The sequence below is a fragment of the Anser cygnoides genome, chromosome 2, assembly GCF_040182565.1.
Source record: "Anser cygnoides isolate HZ-2024a breed goose chromosome 2, Taihu_goose_T2T_genome, whole genome shotgun sequence".
NCBI lineage: Eukaryota > Metazoa > Chordata > Aves > Anseriformes > Anatidae > Anser > Anser cygnoides.
The window spans coordinates 31,652,125-31,664,949 of record NC_089874.1 but is presented as its reverse complement, the minus strand read 5'-3'; the positions used below and the strand labels follow the sequence as shown (position 1 = coordinate 31,664,949).

The 12,825-nt window shown below is 36.8% G+C and overlaps 1 protein-coding gene across 6 annotated transcripts in view; it reads right to left on the bottom strand.

The window, feature by feature from the left end:
• Positions 1 to 1,693: 1,693 nt before the first annotated feature.
• The window catches only part of LRRC72 (leucine rich repeat containing 72), a 36,973-nt gene continuing 25,841 nt past the window's right edge, over positions 1,694 to 12,825 (bottom strand). For 3 of the 6 annotated variants that reach the window (XM_013183500.3, XM_013183499.3, XM_066991785.1), the window contains 5 exons: positions 11,994 to 12,107; positions 7,604 to 7,693; positions 5,317 to 5,481; positions 4,279 to 4,306; positions 1,696 to 2,271 (listed from right to left, as the gene is read on the bottom strand). In XM_013183500.3, coding sequence (XP_013038954.1) covers positions 2,106 to 2,271; positions 4,279 to 4,306; positions 5,317 to 5,481; positions 7,604 to 7,693; positions 11,994 to 12,107 — 563 coding nt within the window. In that variant the 3' untranslated portion in view covers positions 1,696 to 2,105. Of the gene's footprint in view, positions 2,272 to 4,278; positions 4,307 to 5,316; positions 5,482 to 7,603; positions 7,694 to 11,993; positions 12,108 to 12,825 lie in introns of all 6 variants that reach the window. The other 3 variants (XM_066991786.1, XM_048068403.2, XM_066991787.1) reach the window with 3 other exon arrangements.

Here is a 12,825-nt window from a genome sequence, read left to right as displayed (position 1 = left end):
TTTCTTTAAGCAAAAGAAGACAGGGACAAAAGAAATATTGCAGGCCAGAAATATTGTGCCTCTGATTTGATCCAAAAATTTGAAATCAATGAAATTTACCCTGAAGTGACATTGCTTACTACCTGAACTCCCATTTCCATGTGGGGTGCAGTCTGCTTTCAGAGAAAATGTTAAATTCAGCCTTTTCCATGTCTATTATGACATGTGAAATCTGATGTGAATCTACAGATTTTGGGATTGTGAAATTGCTGCTATGAAATTATTACATTGTGCTACCTCCATGAGCACAGCCAGCTGTAAGAGTTCAAAAGACCCAGAAAATCTAGGGATTATTTGATCTAGCTTCTCTGTAAACTTACTCTATTTGAGAAATTAAATGTTCTTGAAACCTACCAAGGTGTTGATCTACCTTTTAAAACCACAGAGATGAGGATGATTTAAGGGCATTTACAAAATGCATACAGCTTTAAGCAAGATAAATAAGGAAGCTGAAATCAAAAAGGAAGGAATCTAACATCAAAGAGGTGAAAGGAATTACAAGGTTTAACAAAAGATGAAGTCCTGTATCTGGGATGGAATAATATCAAGCAGCAGTACAGGCTGGGATTTGTCTGGGTCTGTTGAAAAGCACCTGGAAGTCCTGGCGGGCAGCAAGCTGCCCCTGAGCCAGCAGTATGCCCTGGCAGCACTGAAGGTAAAGACAAAAGTATAGTCAGCAGATCAAGGGTGTAATTATTCCACCTGACTTGGCACTTGTTAGGCCACACCTGGAATACTGTGTCCAGTTTTGGTCAACCTGGTTCAAGAGAGACATTAAAAAACAAGAGAGGTTCCAGCGAGTGTGCCACTGTGGTGATCTGAGAGCTCGAGGAGCTTGTTCAACTCCAGAGAAAGGACGACTTGGAGAGATACAATCAGTTTTACAACACCTAGAGGTAGCTACAGAGATGATGAACTGTCTTGATGGGGATGCACGATGACAGGACAAGAGCCAACAGGCCCACGTTGTTGCAGGCAGAATTCCATCTGGATATGAGAAAGTTGCTTGGGAGCGCAATTAAACACTGCCAGAGGTTGCCAAGAAGTGGTGGTCTCTCCCTCCCTGGAAATACTCGACTTGCCTTGACAGGGTGCTGATAACCTAATGTCAGGCCCTGCTTTCAACAGGGGTTGGACCCACAGATCCCTGCCAACCTAGACTGCTCTGTGACTCAGTGCTAGCTGAGGACAAAAAGAAGCAACTCAGAAGAGAAGCCCCGGGCTGAAGAAGGGCTTTGATATGTCAGATAGCATTGACTGAAACTAAGCCTTTGGCAGAACGGAGAGGGAAAGATGTGAGGAAATGTATTACTTTACATCTACATACACATCGCCTGCTAGCTCCCTTTGTGGTAACTGCCTTGAGAAGCCAAAAGCATCAGGTGTATTGCTACAGCACTGTCAGCAGGCTGGGACCAGTGCTTCATATGATATGCCCCGTCTCCACAAGGACTGGTAAACAGAGGCCTGCATCCTGGGGAAATATGAGCAGACAGAGAGAAGAGCCAGATTTCAGCACTTAAGAGCTCCTGGCTCCACAGCAGTGAGACCCAACACAGCATCCTCATACAGCTAAGAACTTTCAGTGAATTCATGCAGCACAAAAATCAGCAAATCGGAATTTTAACTCCTCTAAGAAATTAGAAAAGCTCAATGAGGTTTATCTGATATCTTTATTTTGACGGAGGAACCCAAATTACTAGTAGTGAACTAATTATACAGTAGAAACTGTAAAGAATAAAATAATTCATCCTTAATTTCTTAAAAAATTAACTTCCATTTTGGCTCTAATAATTTGTGATAACAGAAGCATGGTAAGAATTGCATTTCAAACATCTTTTCTTGTAACATTGCTACTATTTATCATTTGATTTCTTAATTTCTTGATTCTCCACATAATATATTTGATGATAAAAGGAATGTTACACAAATACTTTTTGTTGCTGGAAGTTGATTTAATTGGATGTGGGGTTTAGTGTACTTCTGTTATAGAGATATTAACTTACGTAAGAAGTTTATATGCACTCTCGACAGAGCAGTAATTTTTTTCTTAAGGAAGAAAGCAGTCATCTAAATTGGATTGTAAGCTTCTCAGGGGAATCTTCTGCTTTGTTTTCAAGACGTCTTTCTCGACAGGTGGGTACTTTGTTCCAGTCAAGAGAGGAAAATTCCATTACAGATCTTGTCATTGCCCGTAGTAAAACAGCATCTTCAGGGTTCTCAAATGGAACTCTGCAAAAAGAACAAAGCCAGTGTAAATTATCTGAATGTTTCCAAACTCATTTGGAGCTAACTTACTACGCACACTTTGTGTAGAAAATGAAGTTAGAAATCATGATGATAATAACAGCGAGGATTTGAAAATTTTAATTTTGAAAGGTTTCCTTCTGTTACCAAATTTAAAAAAGCAAAACAAAACTAGAAGAGTTCAGAATCATAGGACTCTAAGGGAAAAAATCCTGCAATAAATTATTTAAAATGCATTTAAAGCAGACTTGAACTTGCTATTTTGTTTTCACTGCTTCTTTTTCACGAAAAGTATAATTGTTGTACATTTTCATGTTTGGATTCTTTAAAGTGGAAATCATAAAACTTTGTGTAATTTATGATTTCATAATGATATGAATCCATTAATGTAAATGCAACATTTATTTCAGCATGGGTCTTTTAAATAGTCACCATGCAAGTGAATCCAGAACACTGAATGCAGAACACCGTGAACCTGTGTTGTTCAGGTATCCTGCCACAGCTGCAGTTTGGGAGAGAGAAGTAGCAGACTTGCAACATCAGTTCAGAATTGACAAGGACTTCGAGTTAGACCAAAAGCTTTAGACTCGGATACAGTATTAAAAACTGAATTTGTAAGAACTTATTTCACAAATGTGTAGCTGTAGTAACACATACCTATTCCCACTGAGTATAGCTCTTTGTCAAATGCTCAGGTACCTCGTAAAGCCTAAGCATCTACGTAAGTAAGATGGAGAGGAAACCGTACGCTGTATCCATGAGGACAACTAACTCTACTGAAAGCAGGAAACAATTTCTGAACATAAATTAGGCTGATTGTAAAGAGCTGTACTCAAAGTAAATGGTTATATAATATCAAATTGTTAAAGGAAATCATCATACTGTCTAAAGAAGGGAAATCATGTCCAAAGAAGGGCAACAAAGTTGTTGAAGGCTCTAGAAGCTACAAGGCTTATGAAAAGCGGCTGAGGGAACTGGGGTTGTTTAGCCTGGAGAAAAGGAGGCTCAGGGGAAACTTTATCACGCTCTACAATTACCTTAAAGGAGGCTATAGTGAGGTGAGGATTGGGCTCTTCTCCCATGCACCAACTGTTAAGACGAGGGGAAATGGCCTTAAGTTGCACCAGGGGACGTTTAGGTTGGCTATTAAGAGAAATTTCTTCACTGAAAGGGAAGGCTGCCCATGGAAGTAGTTGAGTCACCATCCCTGGAGGTCTTCAAAAAATGTGTAGATGTGGTGGACTTGGCAGTGCTAGGTTAAAGGTTGGACTAGACGATCTTAGAGGTCTTTTCCAACCTAAACGATTCTATGAATGCATAAATCTATAAATTCTATGTGTAGGCTTTGTTATTTCCTTTAATACATCTTACAAATATTTTGATGTGTGAAACCAGAAAGCATAAACAAACCTGATATCTTAAGATTGTAAATATGCTGTATAAAAATAGCATCTAAAAATGTCATCGCATTAAAATGCAGCCATTATACTGCCTCAGTCTAGGCACAGAGATAACAGAAGTGAATTTTACATTTATTTCTATAATGTTGAAATATAATATCAACTATAGACTGAAAAAAAATATCCTTCTACAGGTAAGTAATATTTTCCAGACAGTGTGTATTACTGAACAGCCAGCCAGGAGAAAGCTGTTAATGTCACAATACAGAACAGCTATTCTGATGCAGTAATGCTTCAAGCACGCTCTTTCTAGCAATCAGTATTTGATCTTATAAAATAAATAGCATTTTTATATACCTGGAATACCTTTCAATATTAAATTTAAAACAGCAGTGAGTAGGTTTCCTTAGCAGAATAATGCAGAGTTACAACTACATTAAACACAAAAGATCAGAAAATTTTTCAAAAGATTATTTCTACTGTTTTTTTCCTCTTGTTAGCGTTTATTTTATGTACAGGAAGAAGAAATTAATTAAATGTTTCTGAAATACAAAAGAAAAAGAAACAAAAAAGTACAGAAAAAAATACGTACTTATTTGTGTGATTTCCAAATTCATGATCTGTAAGAAAAAGTTCAAATTAAGACATTAATGTCTATACAGCATTTTGATTACCTGAGGATTACCATCCTGATCCTAAAATCCTCTTTAGTTCAAATGAACTAAAGTTCAAATGAACTAAAAACCAGCGAAAGACTTGAAATGTGTAATACCATTTTTTATTCTATTACTGTGGAAACAAATACCTAGTTCTTTTTAAGCTTATGTAGTTGTCATATTTTATTTTCCCTAGATAAACATTTCCATGCATTTATTTCTTCTTTCACAGAAGGCAGACAGTATTGTGTGGAAATCCAGGGTTTGTTCTGAATGGTCCCATGATACAAGTCACAAGGTTATGGATGGTACTCTCCTGCTTTCTTGTGCCAGGACCTTACACAGTCTTACAGCTGTGAATGTTTTCAGGACTCTTTAAAAATTACTTTATATGCTATTACAAGACATCATTAAAATAGTCTTAGCTTGGAAAGCATGAAGAGGATTCTGCTTACAAAACTAGGCAAGATATGCAAAATTTACTTCACTAGGAGGAAGCATGTTCTTCAAGAGATTATTTTATAAAAGCACTAGAGGGCATCAAAACTCTATGATGCTGATCACCAAGACAGCACAGTAGTATACTGAAATGTTTTAACTAAACAAAAGAAAAAAACAAAAGCAAAACCAAAAACAAACAAAAAAGCAACAAAACAGAAAGATACATATTGAAAAAACAATGCTGTTTGTTCAGCTATCTTAAAAACAATTCTGTAACGACAGGGAGTGGCAAAAACGTATTTGTCATAATATACACAGGCGAAGGAATCATTTGTTGGCTGTTGCCACCAGTGCTCCTGACTTGAAGCAGTTTGGCTGAGATCCTGATGCATTTATATTTTACTACTAAAGACAACAACTTTTTATCAGATGAATGTAAAGAACTTTAAAGTTGTAAAGAATGAAAATAACTTGTTTTCTTCTAATTCAAATCACTCAAAAGTATATGCTCTCATTTGTGTTATTATAAATACCTGGGGCCATCATCCATCTTCTGGCTGGTTGGGCGCCTCTGCTGCATCCCATGGCAGTCCCTAGTGGTGTGTTTACTCTCTTTCCAAAAGCTATTGACTCCATAACACAAGACCGCTCATGGCTATACAGATGAAATGCTGACTCCCTTTCTCTTTGTGTAACTGCTGTTAAAAGTGATATTAAAAAAAATATTATTTCTATCAACTTAAAAGTCTGGTATCAACTATCTGCATGCAGAAGGCAATTCCCGTTATTTTGTACAGAGTTTTACAACAATTGTGCTGTAACTGCATAATTTCACCATGATTCAGAATGGCACCATGGAGTGATACTTCCTATGGCTTTGCAGTGAAGCCCCGTCAAATAAAATCAAGTATTTTTTTTGGATGCAGTAGGATCAGGAGTTTTAAACCAAGAAACTAGAAGGCAAGTCTCTCATTACCATTTAAATGAGACCTACTGTAGAAGTCAGTAAGGACTTGGAAGTTTCTGTATGAATAGTGAAAACAAATCCTGCTTCAAGATCAGTTCAATTCTCATTGCTCAATTACAGAGAAAACTGTAGGACTGCAACCAAAAGCTTCACATTTTCCTGTTTTGCACTTTACTTCAAAAGTAACTTCACATTTTAAAGAAAGAGTTTGAGACTCTAAGTCAAATAGGGGATTTTAACTTCCATGATTTGAACTGCATACTAATCCAGCACTTCAGATAGGAAATAGAAGTGAGCTGAAGGTTTAGAACATAACTCTGGCAGAAGCATTTTGAATTCAGGGGAGTTTTTAAGTCATGGTGTCTGGGGGACTAATTAGAAAGGAACTGCAGTAGCCGTGCCTGGAGGTAACAGAAGTGTCAGCACGTGTCCTGAGTAAAGCAGACAGCCAGGACAGCGCTGTGGGAATGTTCCACGGCCAGAACATTTTCCATTTAACACAAAAAAGGGAACATTTCATTTAACAGTACAGTCTCTGTAACGTTAAAGAAATAGTTCACTAAATAGAAAGTCCAGGGTACAGTTTGATACAAATTAATGCCTCAAGTCCTGATCCAAGACTAATTACATTATGGGTGTATTGAAGAGAGAAGTCCGTGAAGTTTTATGGAAATGTTTCTAGAACTGTAAATGCCACATGTATTTTCCAGCAGGTTTCGTTTTAGTCACCCCTCCCTAGCCAAAAATGATCATTAGTAAAATAGTCTGATGGAAGTGCTAAGCACAGGTGTAACACCAGACCAAATATTGAAGAGACTGGAGGTAACGCTTGCCAAAATGAATGTAGGCAAATGGCTGCATGGTCAAATCCAGCAGCCCACTAACCCCTAACAGTGTCCCATCCGCCAGCTATCCTTTATGACGGAGCTATGCAACCTGCCAGCCCATGCAGACATCTTGTGGTTGCCATCTCAAGTCCTGCATCCTGTTTCTCCTAGAGACTGGGAGCAGGTTTTCAAGATGATGTTGTTGTTTCACCTCATTGTTTTTTATGAGGAAGAAGCGGGGTACGAATCAACACCTCTCACAGCGCTTCCCAGTGAATCACACGGCCATCCCAACACCAAAGACAAAATCAAAAAGCTAAGTTCCCGGCTCCACTGTCATGTTTATTGATTTATCATCTGGCTATTCTCAAGATCATTATTTTTTCAGTAGCATTTACAGCTGTGAAAGATCTCCTGATTCATGAAGATTTATATTTGACAGCTTGGTCAGCATGGATCTTATCAGGAAATGTGCACATATGCATTTAAACTGTACAGAAACACTTAGACACCTCAGAATATTATCCCCATCTAAGTACACAGTATCATTTGTAAATATATTGGTCTGAATGCACACAGAATTCATATAGAATTATAGAATATCCGGAGTGGGAAGGGACCCACAAGGATCACTGAGTCCAACTCCTGGTAGGTAGGTGTATGTAGGTATACTCATGTACACATACATACACATACAAAATGTAGGTAGATGAGTCTTAACACTGGGTTTTATCTCTTACCCCAAAATATACAGACCAACTACAGGATGAACATACACAATTCAAATAGAAAAAAAGACAGGAATTGAAAATGTTTGACAAAGTAAACTGTTTATGCCATACAACTATTTATGCCAAATGTCTATTTGCATGACAAACCTTGCACAAAATAGGTACCAGTTCATTAGATCTTTTGCTGTATCAACAAGCGCATGTAAAAAACTTGATGAGATTAATTCACCTATTTTTCCAAACGGATTAAAATCAAAAGCAACCATCTCTGTGAAAAGAGAAAAGCAATTCTTACATTTCCTGTCAAGGAGCTGTACCGAAGGAAGGAAGTGTATCACGTAAAGCCGGTAGTCTGGATCATGTGCCAGAGGGTTATGGAATAAGTCTGCAAAATATATACAAAATAAACAACACCAATACCACCAACAAAAGAACAAAAGAAAAACAACAAACTTAGCAAGACAGGAAAATTAAAGAACAATAGTAGCCAAAGAATTTGCACAAAAATCAAATTATTTTTATGCTAGGTAAATAAAGCAGTTTCTTTACACAGACAAAATTACTCAGCTGAGCACAGACTGCAAGAACTGGCTTATTGCACAGGATTCAAAATACCACAGCCAACAACTGAGTAAAGGTGCCATCACGCACTATGAGCCTTTGAAGCTTTTTTTGTGTTTTTTACGACATACAGACAAAACCACTAAGTGCTTGCCTTTGATTTTATTGTGTATTGTTAGGTGATGCCTATTTTAAATTGTAGTAGTCTTTTAGGTGTGATGGCTTAAAGATAAGACCAAATTTGTAAGGGGAAGAGAGTTAATTGCAAAAAGATGAGCTTTAGGACTCCAAAGGTTTTATCAGAGCTGATATAAAGTTTTTAACCCACAGATGCAATATGAAATGTAAATACTCAGTTTTCTGATGTTCCAATGGAAGATGAGTTTTTGAAAACTCAGCAACCTAAAGACTAAAATGTTTAAAAGGGCCTAAGCTCCTGGAACCTGGATGCCACTAACTTTCATTAAGAGGTGAGGCAGTGAGCTTCAAAAGCCCATTGGCAACTTGACTAAGACTCCAACACAGAGGCAGGTATTAGTCCCGTGCTGGTGCTTTTTACAGATGTGGAAAATTTGCCTAGCTTACATGCCAGATTTGGTTTGGTTCATGCAAATGATATCTGAGGTTGATTAAAACAGAAATTGGCTCATTCCCAAATCAGAAAACAAAGTTGTGTTGTTTTTTTTTTGTTGTTCAAAATTAAAAACATAATAATGCTGTCTTCTCCTTACACAAATACTGTTCATCTTTGACAGTAAAGTAAAAATAATCAGAAGGTTGCTACCTTAAGATCAGAAAAGGCAAAAAAAATCTTTTAAAGTTAATAACTTTGACAACTTCTACACTGCTCTGTTTGACGAGAGGCTGTCGCTAATATTCACTCTAGTGCAAAAAAATCCTCTCGTTTATGTAATCTCTGCACGTAGGGAAAGGTGGTATTACAGACACAAATAAGGGCTCTGATATTTCAGGGATACTAAAAGAAGAAAGAAATTTGGAAATATTCTACACAGATTTGTGAACCGGTTGTCATTTTTTATTCTTCAGACTGGTTCGATTGCCAAAGAAGGCTCAGTGTTTGATGGTACTGCCCGACTGTTTTGAGGGCTCAGTAAGTCTGGAAAGGGCAAATGACAGCTTTTGTGTCTGTCCATGTATAGAGAGAAGAACTGAAAATTTTTAATTCTTTAATGACTTTTCAACAAAATCACTGTATTCAGAAGTAGTAAGAGAGCCACAAGGTGGCAGCAATAGAAAGTTCCATTTTTATTGAACACAGTAGTGTACAGCCATTTTTTCTAGGTGGTGTTAATCTGAAATAACATTATGTATATGTCTGATAAGCCTGTTTTTGAGTCAAGACAATATGTGATAGTATTACAGACAAAAATTCAGAAATTTCAGAATTTTCAGAAATTTCTCTAAAAGCTGATAAGTTTTGGTGTTTTTTTTTTTTTAAGCAGTACTGGAATGCAATGGCAATTCAAGAGAGATTTTTCCAAGACAAAAAGAGGGGTTGATACTAAGTCCTTCTGAATCTGGATGCTACTTGGAGCACACCCCTCCTCCCCAGTACTGACTGGTGGGGTTTTTTTTAGAGTATACAAATTTTTCTGCTGCTTGTTCTTAAAATAAATCCAGCCATTGTATGGATCAAGATGGTATTATTTTACAAAACATCTGGGATCAATTTTGGGCTGTGCTATCTACTTTCTAGTCAAAGTCATGTAATTTTCATTCTACAAATTGGGGATAATACTTTCTTCCTCCACAGTTTTGTCTGTTTTCTCAATTGAGACTGTAGGAAAACAGTGTGCCTATCCCACATGAGACAGAAAGGAGCTATTGTGGTAGAAACACAGTGAAGAACAAAACAAATTTTCTGAGGACTGGCAGCAAGATGTTATCAGTTGTGGATAATAAATCAGCTGAGGCAATTTACAGAGTACATAACAAAAATCTTGGATTCCAAAGGAGAGATGGGAGCACAAGGTGAGCCCATAAAGAATCCCTCTGTATCTCCCAAAAGGCTGCAGGTTTGAAAAACCCATCCAGTAAATCTTTAGAAGCTGACTGTCTTCCCTAACTGTGTGATGAAGAATGCTGTTATGCTTCAATTCCATTGCAGTGCAGTGGCTAAAAATCATGAGAGCCTTAAGAAAGAGAAATGCAAAATTTTGGTAGCTGAACATTGCTTCTGAAGTGAGCAATAATAGCGTATTAGACTGTCCCATTTTAATAATTCTAATGTCCAACAGTGCTACACAATAATAAAGTATTATTTTTCCAGAAGTTCTATTGAAGGTTTGCAAGCTGTTTTATTTATTTTTTTAATCAGTTTGTCCAGCTAATAACTAGCTAACTAAATAAATCTAAAAGATCTACCTCACAACAGTGAGAACCTTCCAATTTCCAAAACAGTATTTATTGTATAAAGATAAATTATGGGCACAAGCCTTTTGAAAGATACACAGCCCAAATGCGGCACCCATTTCACATTTCTGAACACTGCAGGCAGGCAGATAAACGCTACAGTAATAGGATATGTAGGATATCACTTTTAAAATGTATTTTGTTCATTTATTGCTGTCATTTACTTCAAATATGGTAACTTATTTTATTAAACTAATAGAGTACTGTTAATCTGAGAACTCAGTACTATCTAATTTCTTTGAAGCAAAGGCACTGACAAATTTTTGAAAGCTTACCAAGGAATGACTGTAAAGCAGATTATTAAGTTTCTTCCAATGATTTGCATTTACTCTCATATCTTTGAACTGAAGAATTTTTAATCAGGGCAGACCGGCTTACTCTGTGTATTCTGTTTGATAGTACTTTTAAATAATTGCTTTCCTGTAGCAGTGACCAGTCCAATATCCATCCAGTTTTCATGGTGTCTTTGTGACTGCCACTCACAATAACTCAGCAGCACTTTAACCATTTCTCTTTATTTCCCATAGACAACTGCAAAAAGCACAACAAACTTGCTGTGCTTTTTGAAGCACCATATTAATTGGCAGGACTATAACATTAAATTCAACTGACAGCACCATTCATACATAGGATGTCTGTCCAGACTTTGCCTAATCACTTCAAACAACTGCATTCTTACATGGACTATTTTTCAGTCTTGCCCATAACGAAAAAATTATAATGATTTTGCTGGCATGTTGTCTTCCTAAACACTTGATTTGTTTGTGAATTTTAGCCCAACAGCAAGTCCAATTAAAAGTATACTTTTCAAGCCATTTTTTCCTTTCCTGCAGTCAGAAATTCCATTTTTGAATGCATAAAGAGGTATGGTTTGATGATGCTCCCCTCCATTAACTGTGATAGTTAAGACATGAAACTAATTTCCTGTTTCCTCAAAGTACTGAGAGTTTGGCATGTCCAATGACAACACTTGTTTAGGAACCATGCAAAAAAACCCTGTTTATATTCACATTTTCAACAGGTTAATAGCATATAATCCTACTTCCCTGAAGGCTACTCCTTACACTGTAACTCAGGAGTGACAGCACTGTCTTGTATAATTTAATTTCAAATTTCAGATCCTATGCGACTTTCATTTCCAATCAGCATACCAAAAATTATACCACTTAGATACTATTATACTTAATATCTGAAGACTAATATCTTAATCTTAGACTCCAGAAATCCATAGATTCTGTGAAAAATAGGCAAAAAGAAAAAAAAGTTATTCAAGCAATGTAATTAACGAGACAGGAATTTGGGTTCTATAACCTTCCTCACACTCTCAACAGCAGTAACATCAGTTTCTCATCTCCCTTCACCTCTGTGAGTAGTGTACTCCCATGTTCCCTTACGAACAGGTAGTAGCAAACTGCTTTGACTGCCTCCACACTACTCATCCCGGAGACTGGCTAGCCAGCAGCCAAAAGCAGTTAACTTTTGAACTCACTGACCAGTTTTTTCCTTAGTAGCAGTACTCTCTGTGGAATTGTCATGCCTTACAGATCACTTTCTTCAGTCACATTTGGTTGAAATTGATAATTAGCTTCAAAAGCTATTGGCAAATGATGTGGAAACAGACAAGAAACATCCTGGGAAGATACACTAAAAAAACAGTGCTTGTGTTCTGCAAAATAGAAATAAGGTATTACTTAGGGTCTGCAAGCTTATTATTCCTTTTAATTCCTTCACTGTTTTGCCAAGTTGTTTTAACTGGTTGTTGTGAAGCAACAGAATCTGTAGTGCACACAAGTGTTTCAGAGCACCTGAAATGAAATGAAATGAAATGAAATGAAATGAAATGAAATGAAAAATAAATAAATGATTATTTTCATCATATCTCATTGTATTTATTAAATCATTATTTTATCTTGCACACTAAATTTGACATTCTAGTTGTCCACCTAGGTCTCTATAACACCTTGCATGAGAATAGTAAAAAGAAAAACAAACACTATCAGAGATCTCAATATCTCTTTTGTCTTTCTAGTCACATCATTTAAACATGTGCCTCGCTGTTTTTTTGACTCCAGTTCTTTCCATTTGTCTCCATCACTCTTGCCTCAACAAATCAACATCAACTGCCTTCTTCCTCCCTTCCTGTATCCCTTCCTTCCTCCTATGTCCCAGTGATCTTTGATTAATTCATCTTCACTTCCTTTTATCCTTAGCTAATACTGCCTTTGCCTTACAAGCAATGCATAGCATATGCCTTAGAAAATAGTTCAATTTCAAGTTATTATAAATGTGTTAAATAAGTTATTCCAAACACTGTTGTGGCTGACCCAGACTATGTATTCACATCGTCACACCACAGGTTTAGATACCTCATTTTCCAATTTCTACACAGTTTTTCTCATCCACATTTCTTTGCTGACGACACCTGCCCTTCTGATAACACATATGTTGGTATCTACTTTAATGTCTCTTGTGTCTGAAAGTTTCTTTCAAACATTCACTTTTCTCAAAATCTCACAAGAACTA